Below are 26,487 nucleotides of genomic sequence, written 5' to 3'. Positions count from 1 at the left end.
TGTTCCTGACAGGCTGAACATCCCTGCTTGGGATTTCTACTATGGGTCACAGCTCTAATAAGAACCAGCCCCCACATTACAAGGAAAGCTGTGCTTTGCGGTCAGTCTGTATTAAAAATAACTTGTCTACTGAAAACAAGGCAGATCTCAAACTGATTTCCCTTTACAGGAAACAAGTCACCTTTAGGAAATGCAATGCATTTACCCAAGTCGCTGTATCTTGCTGTGAGCAATCCTGGGCTACTGATGCTGCTGGTCATACCAATGGGGGAGGAATCAGCCTGAGGCCCACAGACAGGAATACTCTGCCTCCTATGGGCCGGTGGGGCTCTGTTCTGTGAGTCCGGGAAGTGTTTTATCGTCTGAGATTTCTCATCATCCGGGAGGTTTTCCTCAGGGTAGCTGTTTATTCTTGGCTGCAACAAACAAAAGAGGTGACGATTACCTGGGCAATGGCACCTTGAAGCTCACATTTAAGGCAAATTTTAACTCAGGACAAACTGCTGCTACGTTATAAGGGAACAAGCTTTGAGCAAAGGCATCTGCCAGAAGAACAATCTAAGAGGAATTCCTTCTCTGGAGGAAAACTCCCAGCAGCAGGCAGAACGCTGACTGAAAGGACATTCCACACAGCATGCTCCCTTGAAGGCAGAAATACCTAAAAGCCACTTTGCACAATGCAGGAGTTCCCACAGGTCAAGACTGTACGGACTGCAAGCCAGCAAAAACATGAAGGCACACAAAGCCTGTCTGCAAGTGGTATTTAACAGGACTTACAACCTACTGAGAGCATCCAAGGGCAGCACTGCAGAGGCTGCACGAGTGGGGCTTTGCTGCCTCAAAGCCTTGAAACCCAGTCACTTACCTTAGGGGGCAGAGGAGGCGGCCCTGCTCGCTTTAGGGTTGACCTAAAATGAAAAGATGCAGTAGCCGTCTTAGTTAAACCAACACCAGAGATGGAACTGCTTGAGAACAAAGACTGTAAATAAGAGAAGCTAGATGCATGGAAAAGACTGACTGCAGCTTTGCACAAATGGAGTTAAACCAGAAGTCCAAGATTGGTGGGGGGGGAGGAAAGCATGTTAATGTTGTTAGAGGTGTTGTTTTTAATAAAAACTTACATTCTTTCCTAAATGCAGCTGTCAGAGAGCAGTGCATGATAAGCACATCACATACGTCAGGGGACTGCAGCTCTGAAGGCACCACCCTCCCACTATTTGAATGCTGCTTTTGTGCTTGTTTTACTAGAAAACGCTTCCTGACAGTGAAAATGCAGCATTTCTGGACCAGCCAGTAAGTCATGTCACAGAGCAGCGTCCTCCCTGCATTTGTCAAAGTGGCAAAACAAGATCACTGGACATCTATGAACACCAGACCCAAGTGCATCCGAACTCGGGGCCCAGCAGCACGCAGGCTCCCAGCCACTCTGTGCACTCTGCAGCTTTTGTTCTGGCTCAGTCCAACAGAGGAGCAGCACAATCCCCCCAGAGCTCTGCAGGGATATCTGCGGGCCCACAGCACTGCTAGGCCTGGATGGATTAGTCAGCGCCAAGTCAGTTTGCAAGTACCAGGTGCTTCCACACGCCCCAAGAAAGGAGAGCAAGGAGGAAAGCATCGCTGTGCATACGTTCTCCAGATGGGCAGACAACAAGACAAGCATGCGTTAGACCTTGGAGCACAACCAGCCTTCGCTTTATGAGTGGCAAAGCTGCCTGCAGCCTTTTAAAGGAAGAGCTTTTGCCAGAGCACTGCCTGCTAGCGAGAGCCACACGGAGCCAATGCAGCTGCACACGAAGGAGGTTCACTCACTCTTCAACATCTTCGCTCCCATCTCCAAATTTTGTAAGCAGTCCCCTAGGTGAAACGTTGATAAAATGAAAGAGCTCAGCTCTGAGGTGCAACCAGATCCATTGGTGACATTCAGAACCAGCACCTCCCAGCCCTTCTCAAAACAAAGCGCTCTCACTCACTGCATTAAGCCCCCTCAGAGTTGGCACAACCCCTTCCTTCCCACCTGCCCCCAGGAATCACTATAGCTCTGTTCCACACCTCCTGCTATCAGTGTAACATTCCTTTCCCTGTGTGGCACTGTAAATATTGCCAAATGCCTACTACGTGCAATCAAAAAGGGGAAAACAAAGGAAGCTTCTGGGGGACAAATGGAGAAAGGCCTTTGCAAAGAAAAAGCAGCAGCAGATGGGCTCCTCTGGCACTGTATGCCCAAGACACAGCCTGCTTCCCATCTCCGTGCAAAGTGCTTTTCAAAGCTACCCAAGGGCAGGAAGAGAAATTATGACTGGAGGCTCAGGGCAGCCCTGGGAATATCATTCAGAGACAAAAAATTCAATGCGTTCGTGTTTAAGATGGCAATCTCCAAGTTGTGTCTAAAAAAGATGCAGATTACGTGGACTGCATGAGCAAACGCATTCCTTAGGGTGCCGTTGTGGCACTGTGAAGTCTGGGCTCCTGCAGCCAGCAGGACTGTGCTGGAAGGGGCTGTCCAGGATGCAGAAAGCCAGAGCAACCCACGACCCTGCAGACAACGCGTCGGCCTCAAGTGCAGAGACCCGACTGCCATCAGCACACATCCCTCCGTGTCAGCCAGCATGGAATGGGGACAGCCCTAACAGGAAAATGGAAACACGTTGCACAAAAACTAAGGCACTCAACTCTACGTGGCTACACAATTTCCCTACAATGTATTCCTTCTGAAGGAAAAAACAGCTGTGGGCAGGAACTAGCAAAGAATGGACAGAACAAAGGCCCACCCACCCACAAACCCCACCTCCATAAGGCAGAAAATCAATACAAGAAGTCATTTCTGAATGCTACAAAACACTGGGAAAAGCCATCAAACAAGGCCCATCTCCAGGCAGTGTCTGTCGTGCTGATCTCCATCAAAGTGATTCTGGAGTCGAACAGATTCATCACCACGGCTGATAAAAGCCCTGGCATAGGGAGAGCTGCAGAGCACATCCTCTGTGCAGCCCTGGGGTTACACAGCACTGCTGGGCACACACGAGATACGTATTTCCTGCAGAAAGATGGAAACTCCCAGCCCAGCTGCTGCCCGCACAGAGCTCACCGCTCACCACAAAGGCTCACAGGGGTCATGCAAACAGAACAGGAATGAGAGGAGTGACCATCACTAATGGACAGGCAAAGGCAGGGCCTTGAAAGCCATGCAGAACTTGCACTGTGATGACAGTGGGAATAGAAAACTGAACTGAACTTAAAAAGACCCATGCAGGCTGCTCAGCTCCAAACAAAGCTGGGAAATGGGCTGTTTGTTTGGCCATTATTTCAACCTAAAGACCATCTTCCCTGCATACCCACATGCTACTGCTAAGCTTTCATCCTGCTGCTCACAAATTCCAAATCACAGCATGGCCTGGGTTGCAAAGGCCCACAGTGCTCATCCAGCTCCAACCCCCTGCTGTGTGCAGGGTCACCAACCAGCAGCCCAGGCTGCCCAGAGCCACATCCAGCCTGGCCTTGAATGCCTGCAGGGATGGGGCATCCACAGCCTCCTTGGGCAACCTGTTCCAGTGCGTCACCAGCCTGGAACAGGATGCCCAGGGAGGCTGTGTTTGTCCCTTTAAAGGCAGAAGGCAGCAGTCTGCAGCCAAAGGAAGCCACAGACATATTAAATTCAGCCCTAAGATGGGCAGAGCTGTGCTGCCCCACTTCAGCCCAGGGGAAATCATAGCTCTGCCTCCAAGCCTGCAGCCACAAACCCTGCACAGGGTGACAACACCCCCAGCACTCACAGCACTGCACTTGCAGAGCTCTTTTCTGCTTTGCTTATTGCCAAGTCCTGACTGCAACCACAGGATGTCACAGCTCATGAGCAGCTCATGAGAGCAGTGTGAGGGCAGCACAGGATCCTGAACTCAGCCCTTGCAAGGTTACTGCTTTTCCTCCCCAAAATTACCTCAGACAGCATAATTTCAGCAGGGCTGGCATACCTGGATGCTTTGCTTTCCATCTACAAGTCTTAAGTAAACCACTGTTCACCATTAAAAGAGATTAAAATCCACTCCTAAGACAAGGACCAACCAACTGGAGGACAACTGCAAACCAGGTAAAATTCCCCTTCATTTCATTTCATTTCATTTCATTTCATTTCATTTCATTTCATTTCATTTCATTTCTTTCTAAATGGACTCGAGCTGATGGTTTGCTTTTCCAGCTTGACGTGTTTTCTTTCAGACCCTGTTTTCCCATTAAGTCACACAAAACCCAAGATGTTTTTAAACTCTATACTCACTTGCTGCTTCCACCTTCAACAAAAGGATTCCAATGTGAAGCAAAGTCGGTGCCAGCTGCCACAACCTGAGGATGCAGGGATGGTTATTGTTTCTTCCCCTACCAAATGGAACCCACAGCATGAAAAGGCCTGGGACAGTCCCAAGCAACCCATAAGAATAAAACAAACCCCCAAAGTGAGGTCATGTTTTACAGTATCATTACAAACATTGAAAAGACAACGTCTCCTTTGGCTCGGACTGAAAAGCAACATCTGGGAATGGCACAGTGCCAGCAGCAATTAATAAATAATATGACAGCAACAATTTATGGCGAGAGATGGATTTTCCATTTGGGGCACTTCCAGGAGACCCAGCACAGCGCAGCCACCTCCAGGCTGGGAGCATTCCTGTCACTGCACACAGACCAAGGGGACCTCACCAGGAACAGCACGGATAAATCTCAGAAGTCCCATTCAAAGAAGGATGAACTTTGTTTAAAACACAGAAATGGGATTTTTCTGGAGCGCTGATGTCTCCAAATCACAGTTACTGGCAGCTGCTGCTATTCACATCATTTAGAAATGGAGCCCTCATACACAGAGCCGCACAGAGACCCAAAAGAAGGCCCACTAACTGCTCTGCAGCGAGCTGCCATCAACTGCCATCAACTGCAGCAGCTCATGGGGGCAAAAACTCTGCATGCTGTGCTGCGAGAAGCAAGTAGCAAAAACACTCTGATGACAGGAAGGTCAGGGACTGAGACGCAGAACAGCCTCTTCCCATTATCAAATTAATTGGCTCTTGTCGATTTTCTCATCTGAGCACGACTCTCTGCACAGAGCACAGAGGGCAATTCATGATCTTAAACATGTGGTGATTGTCTGCAGACCAAGAGCAGCCTCATGACTCTGCGCCTCACAGACACACACACACACACACCAGGGAGCTGAGCTGCAGAACAAGGAGACTGCTTTGATTTTAAGAAGGAAAAGCCAACCTTGTCCTTACCATTTCATCCCGAGCTTCTGTTTCTTTCCGCAGAGGGGGCTCAAACTGGAGCTTATCAACTACAAAACATGATGTTGTCGGCTTTAGTACGCTCAGCACTGTGCTGATGCCCTCTCAGTGCTTACTGCAGTGAAACGCACGTTGTAGAATGGTGCAGGAATGTTCATAACATCAAAGTGGGCTATAAAATGATTATCACTCCACGTCCCATTATTACCCAAATGCTCAGATTTGCAAATATGAAACACACAGGAAGAGATGAGAAGTAATGCCAAGTTGTAACATGAAAGCGAGCTAATGTGTAACTGTGTAACCACACACCATTTTTAAGGCATGTGGGAAAAAACAAGCAAAAGGCTTTTAACAGTAAGCCTCCTAAAAGTGAGACGTATGTGACTCAGAGCAGCCAGTATTTATACTGCCCATGGGCACGTGTCCAAACCCAGAGAGTTTCTGTGCTCAAAATTCCCTCTTAGATCCAACAGAGTAGAGCATCAGTATTGTTTTAAAAGAAAGAAAAGGCTTTATGAAAAGAAAATGCATGGAGTTGGCACAAACCCTGGTGAGGACAGTGATTAAAATCACAAGTCAGGGTCAAGAGGAGGTTTAACCAATGGATTTGGAGCAGTGGGAAGAAAAACATCAAATCACAGAATGGCTGGGGTTGGATGAGGACCACAAAGATCACTTCGTTCCAACTCTGCCATGGACAAAATGCTGCCATTTTACTGCATCATACCATAGAACCACAGCATGGCCTGGGCTGCAAAGGCCCACAGTGCTCATCCATTCCAACCCCCTGCTGTGTGCAGGGTCACCAACCAGCAGCCCAGGCTGCCCAGAGCCACATCCAGCCTGGCCTTGAATGCCTGCAGGGATGGGGCATCCACAGCCTGGGCTTTAAGGTCCCTTCCAACCCAACCATTGTGTGATTCTATAAAAATATTATTGAAGATTCACATTTATGCACTGTTTCTTCTGCTTTGGTTTTTCATATGTGCCAAGAGCAGAACAGACTTTCCAGGGTGTGCAGCTGAACAATGACCCCAACGTCCTCCCATTGGCAGAAACAAAGCAATGTCACCGCATGGGGAAAGCACACTAGGGACTTACAGTTTATCTCTGATGCTGTTCTTTCTGCCCTAACATTCCTGTTTGTAGAACGAATCGTATGGCGAATAACAGAATGAGGCTGCAAGGAAAAAGAAATACACAAAAAGTTCTGTGGATTTATGTCTGATCTCAATCAACCATCAAACCAACAAGGAGAAAGAAGAGGTGCTGCACAGTAACACACACTATCTTTGTACCAGGCAAGACCCTGGACCACACTTCCTAGGCCAACTCTGCTAAGATGTTCTGGTTCCTCCAGCACAGCAACTTACAGGAGCTCCAAGAATGGGGCAGTGCCCCTGTCAGGTTGGAGTCTCACACGGTGAGGGCAAAGCAAGATATTTAAAGGGCATTGTTACCCAAAGCCAGAAAATGAAAGATGTTCTTACCTCAAAATCATCATCATCCACTTCACTGCAGTGCGTGTGGTTGTCAGGATTATTAACTTTGTCCAACAGCTCAACTGCTAAAGACCGTGAAAGACCAGGCTGCCCTACAAAGCTGTGCTAAAAACACAAAAGAGAACAAGTTAGAATACGCAACTTGAAATAACAAACGTTCAATTCAGAATGCCACTGCATTTTGCCTCTCTTCTAGGGCTCAACCATTTCTGTAGTGACAGCCCGGTGGTTATACTTGATAGTCCCCAGTAAGCAAGGAAATGACACACCTTGGGCCAGCTGTAAATTGGAAAGTAATCTTAAACAACTACACGTTAACTTCATCTGTTTGTACAATAAGCAGCTCGATCAAGGTTAGTAAGGCACGAACAAATGTGAAACAGATCAGTTTTCTGGTTGCGTGGCAGGAAGGCTCAACATCTACATGGCTACGCCGTACGTGCTGATGCAGCCGCCTGTACAGAGAACATGCTGGAAAGAGAACAACTTTCTGCAATGATCCCTACCAAATATCATATAAATCCTTGTCCCTGAATAAAATGTCGCTACTTCTTACAGGGGACTATTGCCTCTTTCATTCAGATTTCACCGCACATTGCGGATCAGAGACAGAACGCTGTTCCAGTTTGATTTCCCATTGATGAGTTGCTCACTTTGAAGCAAGAAACCATCTACAGCTGTTGCAAAATGCCTCCCATCACTTACAGCAAGGAGTCTGTCTGCTGTTGGCCTCTTCTTTGGGTTTTTTGTAAGTGCTATTTTGACGAAGTTATGGAATGTTGATGACCTTAAAGAAAGAGAAATGAGGTTTGATATTTAAGCTTTCAGGAAGATATTTCTGACTTAAATGTAGTTACTGAACAGATGGTGAAGGGATGCGCTAAGTTAGAATGCTGCCCAAGTACCTCAATGCTGCCCAAGTACCTCAATGCACCCCAGGTTTGAATAATTATGTTTCCAAGTTAACAAAATAGGGGAAATGTAAGGCCAGCTACTGGAACTCGCATGGCAAAAGCTTCAATAGCACACAGAAAGCAAACCAAACACAGGGCACTATTTCAGCTTTTTCTAGGGTCAGTTGCTACAGAACTAAGCACTGGAAATAAAGACTGTGACTCAGCTACCCAGCAAACACTCAGACTCCAGGCAAACCAACATAACTGTTGTTGGCTACAGACAGGGAAATAAAGTACAAAGTTCTAGACTAAGTCCAGTCTTTACGCTGGTTCTTATTCTGTGGACAACAGCAGCACAAGTATGTTGGATCTTGGATTACATCCCGCTGCTGGAGCTCAGTTCCCCCTTTTTTTCTTCAGAGACACTTGGAACAACCAGTGAGCTGCTTCTCACTGCGCCTTCCTTCAGCTGGGGTCACGTCTCAAGCCACTGAGTTTAAAACCAACCTATGCTATTGTTCACAGCCTTCCAGCTTCAGTAGTGACAAGTATGAAGAAAAGCTGAGGGAACTGGGCTGGTTTAGCTTGGAGAAGAGAAGGCTGCAGGGAGACCTCATTGTGGCCTTGCAGTACTTGGAGGGAGCGTATAAACAGGAGGGGGAACGTCTGTTTACATGGGTGGGCAGTGATAGGACAAGGGGGAATGGTTTGAAACTGAGACAGGGGAGGTTTAGGTTGGATCTGAGGAGGGAGTTTTTCCCCCAGAGGCTGGTGACGCACTGAACAGGTTGCCCAAGGAGGCTGTGGATGCCCCATCCCTGCAGGCATTCAAGGCCAGGCTGGATGTGGCTCTGGGCAGCCTGGGCTGCTGGTTGGTGACCCTGCACACAGCAGGGGGTTGGAATGGATGAGCACTGTGGGCCTTTGCAACCCAGGCCATTCTGTGATACTATATAGTGCTTTTTTGTTCATATTGCCTACAGCACACTGAGCAAAGAAAAGGGCTTAACCTACCATTTCGCCTTTTCCTTTAGCTTTGGTGGTTGAAAATTACTTTTTGACATTAAGAACAAAGCCCTGAAGGGAAAGGAAGAAAATGTTAATATATGATGGAAAAAAATCCATTTTCATCCTGGTATCTAAGCACTTTAAATTAATACTTTATGATAAGAACCATAATGGTGGAACTGGATTGCAGCCTCTACTGTGTTACAGGACAGATATGGTAAAGCTGCTGATTTTCTTATCTTTAAGTAACATCTTTTTAATGCCATGCATAATCCTGTTAAGCGTAAGGTTACGGTTTCTCTACTGATTTATTATGTTTAATCACTACGTTGCAGACACTACAATTAAAATAATAATGTTTAAATCTCCATTTAGAATTTCAATTCTATCTTTAAGCCTTTAGCTTTGGATCGGCATCTTCAACACAGACACGGCTCATGCAGCAAGGAGCTGTTTGGTGAAGGAGCCTGGAAGAAGGCTGGGCTGCAGGCAGCAGTCCCTGCTGGGGCTGAAGGGGTCAATGTGGTAAGCAGGGTGTCATGCCCACAGACCTCATGGGGTGCAGGTCGAACATGGGGGGCTGAAGCTCCGCCAGCTCGATGGCTGTGATGCCGACTGCCCAGATGTCACAGAGCTGGTTGTAGCCGCCATTCTTCTCCACTGCCGCCACCTCTGGGGCCATCCTTCAAAGAGAAGGCATCAATCCGTCAGAGAAGACAGCAAAGAGCCAAACAGGAATCACTGCCCACACATGGAGTCACGCAGCACGACAGGTGACTGCGGTGCAGAAAGCCCCACCAGAAGGCTGCTGTGCCACCCCTCACCCGGCAGCAGGGCAGAAAACACAGGCTGCGTGTTCTGCCTGAGGTCACCAACTGGCCAGCAGAGCTAGGAATAGACCCAGGGCCTCATGACTCCTGGTGCAATGCTTTAATGACCAGATAATCTTCCTGCCCTGCGTCCTCCTGCTGTGGGATAAGGAGGCCAGCAAACAATTAAATGCCATTGTCTGGATTAAGCTGCACGTACACATCGAGTCAGCTCTAAGAACATCACCCTAAGAGAAAGGCATCTGGTAGTGTCAGAACTTAAAAGCAGTTAATTTACATGCATAATCCAGCTCAAGATTCATGCTGATATGACTGCTTATTGAATATTGTCTGACATGGAAAATTAAGTACTAGAGATGATTAAAAGATGGTTTAAAAATTGTTTATCTGCTCTGCAGAAGGAATTGTGAAGAAAACTGAAAGAAAACTGAAAATCCTTGGGTTAATTCACGACAAGAACAAGAAGTTAGTTAGAAACTAAATGGCCATTAGGTTGCCCAAGGAGGCTGTGGATGCCCCATCCCTGCAGGCATTCAAGGCCAGGCTGGATGTGGCTCTGGGCAGCCTGGGCTGCTGGTTGGTGACCCTGCACACAGCAGGGGGTTGGGACTGGATGAGCACTGTGGGCCTTTGCAGCCCAGGCCATTCTATGGTTCTATGATTCTATTACACATTCAGATCCTGAGAACCTGAGCTCTTGGCATGATCTGTAAATACAGGCTTAGCTTTGCAAGCACACAGCAATGGAAATAGTTTCTTACCAGTAAGGAGTACCGATAAATGATTTCCTCTTCGCGATGGTGGCTGTTATTTTTGCTGCTACACCAAAGTCAGCTGGAAAATGAAATCATCGTTCATTTAGAAACCTGATTTTAACACTCCAATTCCATTCTAGGAAGTTCCACGTGATAAAAAGCATTTTAATGCAAATTAAAAATTCATTCAGCTTCGACAGATCAACTGCTGTCAGTGAAGAAACATTTCTGAATTAAAGCCATTCGTTTCTACACAGCTCACTCACAGTCCTGCTCCTCTCCTCACTGGTTTTCCATCTCACCAAACAGCAACCTCACAAAATTCAGTGGGTATCCAATGTAACAGCTGAGAGGAAAACCAGCCTCCTGCTCTGGAAACAGTAATATTACTGCTACTTAGAGAGGAGCCATGGGGGGGCCATCTGTTCTTGCTTCTGGACATTCAGTCTGGGGGACAATTACCCCTTACTGACAGCTGAGAGCTGCAGGCAATCAGGAGGTCTTACAGAGCCAACAGTCCTTACAGAGCTGGACTCAAGTCCAGCTTTATTTTTATTGCACCTGTAGTACAATAGCTGGAGGATAGTTGTGGACAGACCTACCTAGCTTGGCAGGCAAACACAAGGTACCAGCGTGTAAGCCAAGTTTAATGGAGCTGGTGGAAACTCCTATCAGTTTCAAGGGTTTTACTTTCTGAGGGGCAGCGAAGCCCCGGTTCAACCCAAGCTGATCACTGTCTCATTCTGCCTCCCAGGATGTTTCCTTGTCTGCTCCTTCCTTCTGGAAGAGCCCTCACAGATGTAGACTCCTATGAAGAGGCTGCAGACAGGCATGTGAGGGTTTTGACAAAAGATTTGGCCTGCCTGTGCCCCTTTAAATGCAAAGTGGCATTAGAGGAAGCCAGCAACACTAATCTCTTTGAGTGCTTGCCCGTGGAACCCAGAGTGCTTGACAAAGGAGAGTTTCCTCACCTCCACCTGCATGGAAACACCCAACACCATATGCTGGGTTGGAGGCACAGCCAGGAACAGACCCTGCATTGCAACAGGCTGCCAGGTGCAGAATTGCCCTTCTGGCTATGAACGTACCCTCCAATATCCAGGTAACCTCGGTCCCAGGGAAAGCTGGGAGGCTTCAGGGCTGGTTGGCCAAGAAAAGCTCTTACTGCAACTTCATAACAGAATGCAACACATCTCATCCATGTGTGTACACCCACGGATACACACTTCCTGTTGCCAACAACTGATCTCACAGCACTCCGGGATGTTCTTATACCCCAAAGCGTGACACAAGAGGTTTGTGCCATGGAAGACATTCTCTAATAACACTGGTTGCACCAATGCAGGACTTCTGCTGTCGTGTGCTTTATCATTTATAGGAAGCTCAATCATTGCTGCACATGTGCTGCTCAACAAAAACAAGGCCATACGCAATCTGAATACTCTCACCAAGAGAAAACTCCTGCCTTAAAGAAAACCTAAAGGACCATTTGCTCGACTCATCATTGACTGCATCCAAAACCTCCTTTTTGCTTTCTGTCTTCATATTAAATTCTGGCCACTTACCTAATTTGACATCTCCGTGGTCTGTTAGCAGAATATTTGCACCCTAAAACATAATAAATAGAAGATTAAAATGCACTGTCAGGAATATTTTCCTGCAGTAGAAGATTTAAGGGCTCTCAAAGTTCCAAGTTACCTTTATATCTCGGTGCATTTTGCCCTTCATATGCAAATAAGCGAGACCCTGCAAATAAAAAGAGACACAACCCTTCATTATCACACCTGTTAGCAGACTGCAAAGCCAGTCCCATTCAACCAGTTTTAATTACTGAATGTATTTCATTGAAAAATTAAAAGAACTGAGATTCGCAGGTAGGAAGTGTGCTGGGTTCTGTTCCTCATCTCTCCCAGCTCCAGCCAAGGCATGCCAAGATTCATTTAATCCGTCACTGCTTAGCATTTTGTGTTGGTAAATGGCCATTTCCAGAACAAGCCTCAATGTGCAGCACTGCTTTCTTTGATTAAATCTGCTACTTTACTGAAATCCTGAAGATTTCAACAGGTGCTCATGTAGCCATCGAGCTGCACGTCCTGCAATACCAGTTCCTGCAGCAGCAGGAGATCAGGAACAGAAGTGCCAAGTAGGTGATTGGATGGGCCTGCACCTCCACCTCCAGCAGCGCGCAGTTCAGCCACTGCTTCAGGGAAAGGTGTGAGGCTTCACGATTCTCTTCTGCAATTACCCACGGGTGCGGGCAGTGGGGATGGTTCTATGATGGAAATGTTCCTTGAAGAAACGTTCTGTCTGCATCACCTTATCTTGCATTTCTACAATTACGGGCAATCAGAAAACAAAACACCTGGTTGTAATCTTTCTTTTTTCCACTCCAAATGATTAGAATTTAATGCCATAATCAAGCAGGCGGTTTAAAACACATCTTGTTTTAGAAGGGAGTTATTCTTATTACCCAGTTACTTACCCTTGCTTACTGGCTATTAGCTGCTTTCTGCAACGACATTCAGAACTTTGTCCTGAACAACTTCAGCACTGAAGCGCTGTGTAAGATCAAGGCATGAAAACTGCCCCAGACAGCACTGTGGTCCCAACCTGCAATGACCTGTCTTCCACATTTTCACTGCCACCACCAGCATCACCGAGGAGACAGGAACAGGACTGAGATTTAGTATTTCGGTCCTGCAGTGGGATCCACAGAGACATCTGCTCACGCACCTTTGCGAATTACAGCATGAAAGAAGCACTGCTCTGACAATGATTCTAAGCAAATATTTGCACAACCTTGCTGTGCTTCTTGCTAATTCTTATTTACACAATATGGAAAGCTGTCTGATTGGGCTCAGGTAGACTCCCAGTGCTCACAAATGGAAGTGATGGTGCTGCACTCTTCTGAAATCACTTGTCTTCTATCTCTACTTTTGTACATGTTCTGTACCATAAATGGCTACAGTGCATCTGCAGAAGTACAGTACCTGCAAAGTCTCTCTGCAGACATATGCAATCTGTAGCTCTGACAGAGGTCCCGTCACTGAAAGCAAAGATAAGAAGTGTGTAAGTCTGCAGCCTGTAGCGTGTAAATAACATCGTGAAACAGCCAAAAAAGCAGTACTGCCACAAAAGAGAAGAGCCTTATTTACACGGATTGTATTTTACATTGAGCTGAAAAGAGGGTTCTGTTTGTTAGTTTTACAGAAAGGCTTTCTGCAAGAAAAACAACAGCATGTTAATGGAAGACGATATTTGCAAGGAGATTCCATATCTAATTAGCACCATTTCTGGTTGTAAGCTTCTTAAGAGGTCTTTTTTTTTTCCAGTTCCTTCAGAGAAAGGAGATCAGCTACCACTGCACACCAACACTGAATGGTGCAGGGCTGGCAGGAGGCAGCTAAAGGCACAGAGGAGCTCACAACGTACAGCAACTGCAGTTACTGAACAGCTCTCCAGCTGTTAGGATAAACCAAGCTCCTGTTACCTAACCATCAGGAGTGAAAAGAGCAGTGTGATGATTCAAAAACATAGTGTGTCCTGGCCTAGAATAGCAGGATATTAGCACAGAGCAACTGCTGCCACTTTGACAAGTGCTCTCTACTAAGTCTGTTGACTGTAGCTAAAAAGCAGTGTTCCTTTCTCAAGAAAACACACACGCGATGCTGGCCAGCACCAACCACCTCCCAGTCATTTGCCTGCAAATTTTCCTCTTTGCATAAATCATTCCAAGGTTACAAAGGTTAAAATGAGTTCCCAAAGTACCGTGGTAGATATCTTGGAGGGATCCCCCGCCGCAGTACTCCATGCATATCCACAGCTTCTCACGGCTATTGAAACAAAGGGAAAACACAGGCATCAGAAACTGGCTGATCACTCTCAGAGTAAAGAACTTCCCCTGACATCCAACCTAAATCTGCCCTCCTCCAACTTCAATCCATTTCCCCTTGTCCTGCTGTTATCTGCCCTCTCAAAGAGCTGACTCCCCTTCTGTTTATAGGCTCCCTTTAGGTCCTGGCAGGCTGCAATGAGGTCACCCCGCAGCCTTCTCTTCTCTGGGCTGAACGGGCCCAGCTCCCTCAGCCTGTCAGTCTATCAAAATGAAAGGTCGCTGACAAGCTTTTAACTTCTAACTTATCAGACGCTGCTTTAACGCTGACCTCATAACTGCAAGAAAGAAGACAGAGAACAAACACAAGAAGTTTACCTCCTATCAGCAAGAGCACATTAGAGGAGCCAGCTAACGACACAGTTTCAATCTGAGATTGACATTACCTATTCACATCTATAAAACCCTACACGGCCTGCAGAAGAGCTGCTGGGGATTTCAAACCCCAGCTATTTTGTTCCACTGAAATCCACTGGGGCTGTACAGATTACTTGAAAAAAATGCAATCCTCCAAGAAATCCATAGGTGAAGCCTCATAGAAAAAGACCAAATGGGCAAAGCGGTGATATACATTCCCATGGAGCCAACTGATAAATGTCCCTGTTCCACAGAAATGGAAAATCCTCCCCAACTTGTTGCATACCGTTTAACGTGTGCTTGCATGTGCAGCCAGCTGGCATCGCCTCGCTCTCAGTGTGCTGCATCTGCAGCACCGCAACCAGGAGAAATGGTATTACCAGCAGCGCGCAGTGAGAGCCCTCTTACAGCTCACTGCCTGTACTTTCCCAGCACACAATGCTGCCATTAAACACAATACCCCAAAGGCAATTCTGCTCGAGATAAACAGTCAGCTTGTTTTATATTATGAGTGATAGGCATTTAAAATCCACCCAGCAAAGTGAGTAGGGTTGGATGTGTTGCAAGAGTCTCTAAGGGAAAAGTTTCTTTCTGTTCCTAGTGATAAAAATATTCCAGCCTTTTGGCCAGCAGAGAAAACAAAGTATTAGTCACTTTTTTATTTGCTGTATGTGTTTTTTTTTAAAGCCAGAAGAGAACTGAATGGAATTCAAGCTAGAGCTGAACACAGAGAGGATACAAGTAAGAAACCAGAGAGAGACAGCTGCAGGAAAAACCCAGCAAAAATGCAGGTAATGCAGCGCTGTTTACCTGAGATAGCTCCCAAAATAGGCGACTATGTTGCAATGTTTGCATTCTTTTACCATATATATTTCCTGCTGGATCAACGAAAAGTCATCCCCTGAAAAACAGGAAACAGTCACCATTAGAGCACACAAAACTGAACTTTGAAAGAGATCTGAAAGCGTGTGTGTAACTCACAAACACCAGCCATGGGTTTGGAAACCGCTAAGCCTTCACAAGGGCTTTCTGACACATCAGCCTCTTCAGTAAGTTTTCTACATGCATCAGCCTTTCATTTTGATCTGCTTTGGCATGAATATTTCTCGGAGGCCAATGGAGAAAGGCTGTCCTGGGAACCTGTGCTCCATGGACCAAGGCAGTTCCACAGGCACAGAGTGCTCTGGCAGTTAAGGAGAGGGCCCTGTAGGATGGGAGCACAAAGGAGGCTGTCAACCCAATTGCACTGCAGCAGCCCATGGTGCCTGCAGAACAAGGCTCCCAGCCATGGGTGTAAAGACTACAGCTGGGTAAGGCCAGAGTCACCTCCTGAAGCCAGGGGAGATCCCAGATCATCAGCTTTGGAAGCACCCCAGGACATCACTGTCCTTCCTGGCCACCAGGGCACACCGCTGGCTCGTGGTCACTCTGCTGGCTACCAGGACCCCAGGGCCTGCAGAGCCCCCAGCAGCTCAGCCCCAACCTGTACTGATCCATGTGGTTATTCTTCCGCAGATGCAGGACCCTAAACCTGCCCCTGTTGAACCTCATCAGGTTCCTCTCCCAACACAGCCTGTCCAGGCCTCATGGAATGGCAGCATTCTGCTGTGTCAGCCACTCCTCCCAGCTTCGCATCACCAGCAAACTCACTGAGGGTGCTTTCTATCTCTTCATCCAGGTCACTGATGAAGATGTTGAACAAGACTAGACCCAGCACCAACAAGCCCTGCTAGTTACAGCCTCTAACCAGACCCTGTGTCGCTGATCACAGCCCTCTGAGTTCTGCCAGACAGCCAGTTCTCAACTCCCCTCACTGCCCACTTGTCTATCCCACACTTCCTAAGTTTACCTACAAGGATGGTGTGGGATAGAGTATCAAAAGCCCTGCTGAAGTCAAGACTGACAACATCCACTGCTCTCTCTCCATCTACCCAGCGCACATAACAGCACACAAAGGCACCCTGTTGGTCAAGCATGACTTCCCCTTGGCAAATGCACACTGACACTCCTGATAACCTTCTCTTCCAATTCCTTGGAGATGGCATCCAGAACAAGTTGTTCCACCACCTTCCTGGGGATGGAGGTGAGGGTGACTGGCCTGTATTTTCTGGGTCCTCCTTCTCTCCCTTTCTGAAGACTGGAGAGGCACTGACTTGCCAGCAGCCCTCAGGCACCTCTTCTGTTCTCCACAGCCTTGCAAAGACGATAGAGACTTCTGCCAGCTCACCATGGACTCATCATTAAAAACATTTTGTCTCCAAATGCTCTGCAGCAGCACATGGCCTGCACGCCCACTCAGCCACCACTGACTCACAAGGAGAAGCACACAGAGTCCTCACGGCCCACTCTTATGAGTGTGTTTGGTGACCAGGATGGCTCCATCAGTTACCTGAGCCCTCTGGCTGGACTTACACAGCCTGCCAGGACTGACGTGCTGCCCCACAGTGCTGCTCATCACAACGGAAAACTCAGCTTTTGTACACATTGAGCTGTTCACTCATAGAAGGAATAAAGTAACTATGAAACAGAAAAGGTAGAGAGGGACGCATTTGTACAAACATGCCCAGCGAATCCTCAAGGGCTCCTTGAATATTCACAAATGATGCGGAGAAAGACTTCAGTAGGGAAAGAAAACAATAGCAGAGGAGTTTAAAAAAAGACTCTTGACATTTGAAGCACAAACAGTACTTTGCGTAATGAGAAAAAGAAAAGGCAACACAAACTAAGCAACTGGATTTAGTACAGACTTCACACTGCGCTGCTGGCTTTATGGGTCACCTTTCAGCCTCAACATGACTTGAAGCTCAGCACCCTGCATGAGAGTGCTTGCTATGAACAAAGACACGTTGAGTTTGAACCAGGTGGATGAATCCCTCGTTTCTGTCACAAACACCTGAAGGGAAATGAGTAGATACTCAGATACCTCATTTTGAAACTAAAGTTTTCCTAGAAAGTTCAATCAAAGCAAGTGTGAATGCAAAGAGCCCCCACCCCACACCAAGTAATGCTTTCCTCTAACACTGCAAGTTGTCCATAAGTTCAGAGAATGCCAAATCCTCCAATCAAAGGGTCTTTGATAAGCAAGAATCAACATTTCAGAAGAGCTAAATGCTGTCATGTGAAAATCGGGGTCAAGAAGTGTTCCAAAGACCAAATAAACCATCAGTATGCAGCACCCTGAATTGCTCTTCTATATCACGTGGATTGCATCATCTGTTGTGGGCCACTGACTACCACCTAATGTTAATAATAAACGCTATAACTAGTGGGGAGAAAAACAAAGGAAATACAGTGATTTGGACTAGAAAAAAGACTGCAGCAGATACCAACTTTCAGATACATAACAGAAACTTAGGGAAAAAAACAGCAATAATCTGTTTTGTTTTTCACAGAATGGCCTGGGTTGGAAGGGACCTCAAGGATCATGAAGCTCCAACCCCCACCGCAGGCAGGGCCACCAACCTCCACATTGAATACCAGCCCAGGCTGCCCAGGGCCCCATCCAACCTGGCCTTGAACACCTGCAGGGATGGACGGGGCATCCACAGCCTCTCTGGGCAGCTGTTCCAGCACCTCACCGCTCTCACAGAATCATAGAATCATAGAATTACTCAGGTTGGAAAAGACCTTGAAGATCATCAAGTCCAACCGCAGCCTAACCAGTAGCCTATCTCTTAAAAAAACAACCACAAAACAATACCACAACAACAAACCTCTGCTAAATCATATCTCACAGTAAAGAACTTCCCCCTGACATCCAACCTAAACCTTCCCTCCTTCAACTTCAATCCATTTCCCCTTGTCCTGCTGTTATCTGCCCTCTCAAAGAGTTGACTCCCCTCCTGTTTGTAGGCTCCCTTTAGGTCCTGTCAGGCTGCAATGAGGTCACCCCACAGCCTTTTCTTCTCCACGCTGCACAAGCCCAGCTCCCTCAGCCTGTCTTTGTATGGGAGGTGCTGCAGCCCTCTGATCACTCTGTGGCCTCCTCTGGACCTTCTCCAACAGTTCCCTAACTTTCCTGTATTGGGGGCTCCAGACCTGGACGCAGCACTGCAGATGGGGCATCATGAGGGCAGGGCAGAGAAGGACTATCACCTCTTGTCCCTGCTGACCACCCCTCTGCTGATGGAGCACATGAGATCCCCATGACTGGACAATCAGAAATGGGTTTAAATTGCCTTCACCGATCATCAGTGTAAAGGTGAAAAATTTTTCCCACCAAAGGTACAATGTGACACTGAACTCAGTGCATGGATGGAGATAACACTTGTGTGAAGCAACACGCACAAGATGACCTTTTGATCTGCAACTACTAAATGGAGAACCTATGCAAGAAACGGGGCAACCTACAGAAAGAGGAATTAAGGATTTGGAAGGAGAGGCCCAGGCTTTAAGTGAGCACAAAGCTGACAGAAAAGTAGCAAGCAGATGGAAAGGAGACGTTAGCATGAGAAAAGTCTGGCCAAAATCTGTCGAAAAAGATCCTGAAAGATCAGACCCAAAGATAGCAGGGAAGATGTATAGTGCTTCAACGACAAGAATGAATTCAAAACAATGGAATTCAGAGTTTCCAGGCAGCTGGAGTATTAATCTTGGCAAGAGAAGCTGGAATAGGGCAAAAATTGAATATCCTTGGATAGCGTGAAAATAAAGACAACAGTAAGAGAAAGAATTTGTAGAGAATATTTCATCAAGGAGACGGCAAGATAAGAATCCTCAGTTCAAGGCTGATAATATATCCATAGCAAGAGATTTGCGGCTGTTTTAGTCATCAGAGATCTCCTGATGCCTAATAGCACGGAATTGGAAAAATGTCCTGTCTACTCACATGTTTGCAATTATGGGCTATGGGGCACGGCGAGCAAAAGCGCTGCTGTAAATCACACAGGCAGTGCAGTGAGTCACCACAGCGTGCTACTATCATGCAATTTTACCTCTCTAACGAGCCATGCAGGACACAATGGAGGGTTACAATGGAATATTCTCCTCTGGCCACAGTCTGCAGTCCAGGCTGTGCTGCTGGGCACAAAGAGCTGCTTGTCCACCAACACAGCTGGTGGGGAGGACTACAGGAACTTGTGGCCTCATCATCTTATGTAGCTATTGGGTCAGATTTCAGAAGCTAAGCAAGGTAAAGCCTGGTAAATTCACGATAAACCCGTATTTAAGAGGGAGATCATTGAGAAACCGATGGTCCATTAACACTTGTGAATTCTCCTATTCGCAAACAGCTGTTCTCACCTAAGTGGAATTGACACAGTAAGGTATGTCCTGCTTGGGCACACACAGCCCCTCTGCAGTGCAGCAAGGCCTGCTGGCTCTGGTGCTTATCACACAGCATTATTCTGAGCGTGCCTGACCTTAATGGCTTGCAAGCAAATTTACACCTGGTCATACTGTCATGCGTTCCACTGACTGCTTTGAGTGGTCCCATCCCGCAGGGTCACTGCTCGCACCTCTCCCGGCTCAGCTGAGATTCACTTCACTGTCCAGAAGGCTGCTTGGGGAAGAAGCTATTGTTGTGTTTGGTTTGTCCTGCATTACTTCAGCGCTGCATTATGGGATGACGCTGTGTGGGAACAGTGGGAGGGACGGGCAGGCAGCACCCAGGGCTCACACGCAACCGGGCGGAGAGAGCTGACAGCATCGGGAGGCACCGAGAGTGTCACCAAAGGGTGGGACAGCAGCACTTACACAGAGGCCAAATGTTGTGGCACCAGCCAGCCCCGAGCCGCTGCTCCCAGCACACATGGGCAGACAGTGCTGTATGGGGCGCTGATGGCAAACAACAGGGTCAGGGCATTGACTCTGAGCATGAACACTGCCACTGTGACATCCTCCTTGCTTTCTTCACTGCCCTGCAGACCTGCATTGCTGTATGCCAACCCTTTGGAAAACGGCAGAAAAAAATCCTATTAACATCGTTAATAACAGCAATTCTTTAAACTCCACTCCAGCACCTGAGCTGTTTTATCCATCCCTCTTTCCTTGGGATTAAAGGAAACCTGCAGCCTGACTGAAAGAATTTAAAGTCCCCAAACTTGAGGCTCTGAAATTTGACTCCAAGTAGGATACAGCTATTTGGAAACAACCAGGTTTCCACCAGCAGGTTTCACTGCCAGACATCTCAGCTGCCACGTGCTACCCGCCAATGGTCCTGATTACATTGGCTGATACAAACATAGCTGATGGCAATGCAGTGCCACTGCACACAGATGTTGGGAACGACAGTTCTAATTGCACAACCCATTTCCCCCCAGATGTTTTGAGTGCCGCCATCTCATTGTTGCTGTTTTTCTTCCACATATTTTGTCAGATTAAGTGTACTCACAACTGCGAGCACCCCTTACCAACCTGCCTTCACCTGCCAACCTTAATGATTCGATGACTCCGGGATCCTCCTGCTGGTCTTTCTCATCCAAGTAACTATTTCTGTGAATGACAGCTTACACTACGTGGGAACATGAGCTCACCCCCTCCGGATACATGCATTTCTGAAGGTAGAACAGATTACAAATAAACATGCAAAGCAGAAACAGGCCAGATTTCAAGAAGTTCCAAATAATTAAAATGCTGGGCACTCTACATTAAAAGACCTCACTGTCTGTGTTTTGCTTTGTATATGTTCCAGAGCAGCTGTGCGGGTCAGCAGCAGCAGCACCCAGCAGTGCGTGGTACAGCACAAGCAGCGATGCTCAGCACTGAGCAGCTCTTGCATGCTGGGAGATGCAGGCATTCAGCTCAGACAGATGCAACCAGCAAAGGGACACAGGAATGGGAATCGAGGGTTGCTGGCAATTTGACTCAGTCACACCGGACACGATTCCAGACCCAACCAGTAAAGATGGAAGAAATAACCAGAAGTTATTTTTGTATCTCTTCAAGCCCTGGAGCTTTCAACAACTGTTAACACCCACAGGCTTACTCAAACAAGCCTCGGGCTTGTTCCTCTCCATAGCTCACAGCATCCTTAGGGAACTTATTACACAGGCTACACTGCAGCATTTCTCTTCTGCCCCAAAGGGCCTTGGAGCAACACCCAAGTGCAAGCATCCCGAGAGGACAAAGCACAGCCCACACCTGGCTCAGCCCTAAGGGCTGCACTCAAATGTGCAGTACAAACACCTACATCCAAACCATGAGATGCAAACCAACCGTAACCACGCAGAGCTGGCTGTGGATGTACTGAGCACAGCACTACACAGCGCCGGGAGACTGTCTGCCCGTGTACAAATAGCCTTGCATGGTTCCAGGTACAGATTAAGGTCCAGCTTGAAACACATAACCAGCTACTTCTGGCCCTTAGGAAGATCTCAATGGAAAACAAATGCTGAACCAGATGAAAACCACTAACGAGACTCTTCTGTAATTGTGCACTACAGATTACGGCCAGCCCTCAAAGCGTCAAAGGTTTCTGAGGTCACTGTTTATCATCACAGCTGTATTTACACCGCTTATTTTAAAACATTTTATGACATTTTCCCAGGGAGAAAATTCTGTGGAGTAAAGCTACCCTGGAAAGCAGTTATCTCTGCGTTGACTCCACTCATCTGCTAAACCCATAGAAGGAAGTGGCTTCAGTGTTTCAGATGGTTTTGGCTTTTACGCCGCTGAGTACAGTTGGATTAGTTTCTGAAATAGAATTGGCTCCCAAATTATTTGAAGCATTTGTACTCGGTGAATGCTGGGAAATGTCATTAGCATGCCATAATACTTTTGCCTAATGCTCTCCAAAGTCTATGCCAAAAAAGTGAAAAACACGGTCTGTTTTGATTCTAACAGCACAGCTCAAGTAACTGGTAGCAGAATCAGTTACTGCCCAAAAACTCAAATAAACTCATGATAGAAGCCCTCGAGGTGGAGCTTCTTTCTTCTGTCTAGAGAACAAAGGAAGGTGACAGTAGATGAAATAAAATGCATAGTCACACTGGGGTCTCAGATCTAAGATGGCGCCTACCAACTCATTACCTGCAGCAGATGAGGGACCAACAAGGAAAGGACACAGTCTGTTCCTACTTTCTATCTCAGTGATTTTGCTAGACCTCCCAGAACGCTGCCATCTTACTGCGTGCTGTTTCCTGCAGCTTTAATTCATCACATTTCTCACCTCCTGTGGCACATTCCTTGTTCCAGAGGCTTTTGCTTTCTGATTCCAACTGCCCCCAGTGCACGTGTTAAACTAGTGTTGAGTCTGCAGCTCGTGTTGAGTCTGGAGTTTGTGTTTTTCCATCTGCAAATAAATTCCCACCTATGAAGCCATCTACTACTTCCCTCCAGAAGATGCTGCAGATAACTCAAGGGGAGCCACAGCCATACTGAAAAGGACCTGTACTTGGGGGTACTGGTGGATGGGAAGCTGGACATGAGTCAGCAACGAGTCCAGAAAGCCAAACGTATCCTGGGCTGAATCCAAAGCAGAGTGGCCAACAGTGCAAGGGAGGTGATCCTGCCCCTCTACTCTGCGCTGACACCTCACCTGAAGCACTGCATCCAGATGTGGAGTCCTCAGTACAGGAGAGACGTGGAGCTGTTGGAGCACGTCCAGAGGAAGGCCACAAAAGTGGTCCCAAGGATGGAACAGCTCTCCTATGGGACAGGCTGAGAGCTGGGGCTGTGCAGCATGGAGTAGCAAAGGCTATGAGGTGATCTGATATCTAAAGAGGAGCTGCAGGAAAGAAGGGGACAGACTCTTTAGCAGGGTCTGTGGTGGCAGAACAAGGGGAAAGGGTTCCAAGCTCAAAGAGAGGAAATTTAGGTTGGATATAAGGAAGAAGTCTTTTGCAGTGAAGGTGGCGAGGCACTGAACAGGCTGTCCAGTGATGTGGTTGATGCCCCATCCATGGAGGCTTTCAAGGCAAGGCTGGATCAGGCCCTGGGCAGCCTGATGGAGCTGTGGTGTCCCTGTGCACTGCAGGGGAGTTGGACTAGATGGCCTTCAGAGATCCCTTCCAACTCAAAGGATTCTGTGATCCTATTTATCTGGTGACTGATGTATGAAATTGATGAGCAGCTGTGCCACATGGTCTGGCATGATCTCTGATGATAGACAAGGGGTGGCCTCCCTGGAGAAACCCCCCATGAGTAACACCTGACACTGTCTCAATCCACAACCTGATGGTGCCCTGCAACCACAGCCCAAAGACTCTAGTCCAGACTTAAAATGAGCCTGAACAATGGCAACAAGGAGCAGCTGGTTTTTATTTTCCTCTGGAAGGCTTTGAACAGCCATGTCCTCCTGTCCAACAAGCTGCTACCACGGAGGTACAGAGGCAACAGACATCCCAGAGTGTTGAACATAAATAAATGCTGTGAACCCTCCTCAGAAACAAAGCAACCCCCTGAAGAGATCTCTACCAAGAGGCTGTGGGTGTCCATCATGCTTTGGGTGGAAAGCAAGCTAGTAATGTTTTAAAGGGTATTTGAAAACACAAAACAAAATGAAAACAACCCCAGAAGAAATCACTTCTCCAGGGCAAGTTGGACTAAAACATGATGAAACCTATAAAGACGTGGTCACTGATGCCTAATTAGATTGGGGTTCTCAGCAGTGATAATTTGTGGCCAGAGACTCATATTGTTCACTACAGCACAACAATCTGAAGTAGGGATTACTCAGCCTTCAAAGGATCCAGCTCTTTCTCCAGCTCCAACAGCCTCCTCTGCCCTCAGCCTTCACACACAGCAGCTTGGCTGAGGGCTGGGGCAGATCATGGAACCAAGCAGAATTACAAACCAGCACTGCACTGAGTCCAATGCGGGGCCTTCAGCCCGGTGTCCTGCTTCCAGCTGAGGATGCCAAGGAAGCATTGACAAACAGTCCACATGAAGATGCTTGCCCAAATATTTTCCCAAGCTCCAGAGTTATGGCTCAGAAAAATCTCTCAGTCAGAGATGGCATCCTTGTATTTCACAGCCCTTCATGTATTTTTCTCTTGTATGAATTTGGGCAGTTGTTTTTCACACCTAGATAAGCACAACTGAATACAATGAGGAGTTTCAGAGACGTGCAGAGTGACCACATTTCCTTGTTGCCTGCAGCCTGCCATTGCTCGCTGCCACTAGCTCTGGTGTCACCAATATGCACACACCAGTGCAAGGAATATGGCTGCATGGGGACACAGTGAAGCAAGTAGGAGCAAGACGACCGTCCTGAGCCATTAAACATACTGCCTTTCAGTTCTGGACCTCCAAACAAGGTGAACACCCATGATGTGTATAGCACCAAATGATCACAGAAAACAGACAGCTCTGCTCCATTAGGCTGCCACCTAATGAGATCAAACAGCTGAGAGGACCTGAAACAGCTGAAGGAGCCAATGAGTCACAGAGGTGACACGAGTGGCAGCTGAGGTCACACCTGAGGTCACACCTGAGGTTTTGCCCACGGACCACCAGTGTTGAGGTCACACGACCACAAATTCTGGTGTGGGTAAGTGGGTTCAGAAATGTAGGACATCTATGTAATAGGGACCGAGCCACAGCCATCAACAGCTGCACCTCACTGAGTGCACCATGCTGAGCTTGGGGAGGACCTCACCAACGTGTGGAGATGAGAGGTGCAATGGAGGTGGCAGTGTGCTGGGGTCACTTCGTCACCAACAAGGACAGGCTGCTCTCTGCTTGTTTACTCTGTTGGCACATGTCAATGGAAACTTCAGAAAGGAGAAAAAGAAAAGCTCAGAATCAAGCTGAGCCTTCTCATCTTCCACGAGGATTTTTCAAATTCTTCCCGTTGGAAAAAAAACTAAAGTTCAGATTTAAGGAACTTTTAACTGTTTAAAAAAACAACCAAACCAAACCGAAACAAAACAAAACCAACTTGGAAATGAGCAGCTCAGCTCATGGGAAATCTTACATCATTCAGACCAGAGGATCTTGGATGTGGGAAACCCCAAATTCTTTCGCCTGCAATCGTTTTACCAAAGCAACCAACTACCACCCCAACTACAAGGCAAAGTACCTCAGAGATCCCATGCGAGACTGTCACCTTCGAGAAACATGAGCACATTTTCAGAAGGGTAAAAACAACAAACAAACAACACAGATGCAAAGACTCTGTTGGTCCTTCCTTGAGCTCCTTCTGCTCGCCTCTATAAGAGGTGCTCCAGCCCCCTGGGCATCCTCATGGCCTCCTCTGCACCCACAGCTTCACATCTTTTTGCTGGTGGCCCTGGGCCTGGACATGGTACTACAGATCCATAATAACTCAAAGTCAACAGGCATGTGGGAAAATTTTATTCCTTTGGACAATACTAAACTTCTATGAAAAACAAATACACTCATTTAATAACAGTTTTCCCTGAAACTTTATTGCTGAAATATAGATTTAGAAATATTTGGTTTCTGAGATCAACTCTCTGATCACTGTACATAGAGTACATACTGGTATATACTGTACATATTGGTCACAGAGCCTTCAATGGAAGATGTACTAATGCTCAAGCTGGTCAGAACTCTGGATGAGTTGATGGAGATCCCACCATCACTTCTTTGGTGTTCTCCTTATGAAGAGTTTTTCCCATTTCCAACTGGAATCTCTCTTGCCATACCTGTGCCTAATGGCTCCCAACCCTTTGCTAGGCCCCCCACTCTGCACATCCACAGTGGAAGATGGTGTTCAGGTCTCTCTTCAGCCTTCTTGCCTCCAGAACAAAAAGCCCTCAGCCTTCCCTGTGTCATGTGTCCTTCCAGATTTTACTCTGCTCTTCCTGCCTAACAAGTCTGTGTTAATCCCCTGTAGCACTCCAGTCACAGAAGTTAACCCACCACATCTCCATAAACCCTACTACTTCCTAGCTTTGTGACCATACATAAACTTTCAGTGTCTCTTGTCCACAGGTTACAAGTGATACTGAGCACTGAGAAAGCCCACATTGACAGAGGCATCATCCCTTGTCCCAGAGAGCCAGGACCCCAAACACATACAGCACAGAACTGGCTGTGGAGACACAAAGGAAGCAGGGAGATGCAGAAGAGG

The 26,487-nt window shown here is 47.2% G+C and overlaps 1 protein-coding gene across 3 annotated transcripts in view; it reads right to left on the bottom strand.

Annotated features, from left to right (window-relative positions):
- The window catches only part of MAP4K5 (mitogen-activated protein kinase kinase kinase kinase 5), a 56,050-nt gene that overhangs the window by 12,406 nt on the left and 17,157 nt on the right, over positions 1-26,487 (bottom strand). For 2 of the 3 annotated variants that reach the window (XM_072337463.1, XM_072337464.1), the window contains 16 exons: positions 15,321-15,411; positions 14,030-14,094; positions 13,252-13,307; positions 11,960-12,007; positions 11,827-11,869; positions 10,268-10,340; positions 9,228-9,359; positions 8,683-8,745; positions 7,478-7,559; positions 6,761-6,877; positions 6,372-6,450; positions 5,259-5,317; positions 4,271-4,335; positions 1,810-1,854; positions 866-908; positions 206-416 (listed from right to left, as the gene is read on the bottom strand). In XM_072337463.1, coding sequence (XP_072193564.1) covers positions 206-416; positions 866-908; positions 1,810-1,854; positions 4,271-4,335; positions 5,259-5,317; positions 6,372-6,450; positions 6,761-6,877; positions 7,478-7,559; positions 8,683-8,745; positions 9,228-9,359; positions 10,268-10,340; positions 11,827-11,869; positions 11,960-12,007; positions 13,252-13,307; positions 14,030-14,094; positions 15,321-15,411 — 1,272 coding nt within the window. The remainder of the gene's footprint in view (positions 1-205; positions 417-865; positions 909-1,809; positions 1,855-4,270; positions 4,336-5,258; positions 5,318-6,371; positions 6,451-6,760; positions 6,878-7,477; positions 7,560-8,682; positions 8,746-9,227; positions 9,360-10,267; positions 10,341-11,826; positions 11,870-11,959; positions 12,008-13,251; positions 13,308-14,029; positions 14,095-15,320; positions 15,412-26,487) is intronic. The other variant, XM_072337465.1, reaches the window with a different exon arrangement.

The sequence above is a fragment of the Excalfactoria chinensis genome, chromosome 5, assembly GCF_039878825.1.
Source record: "Excalfactoria chinensis isolate bCotChi1 chromosome 5, bCotChi1.hap2, whole genome shotgun sequence".
Taxonomy (NCBI): Eukaryota; Metazoa; Chordata; class Aves; order Galliformes; family Phasianidae; genus Excalfactoria; species Excalfactoria chinensis.
Note: the sequence above shows the minus strand (reverse complement) of the source record. Positions and strands in the feature narration are given on the sequence as shown.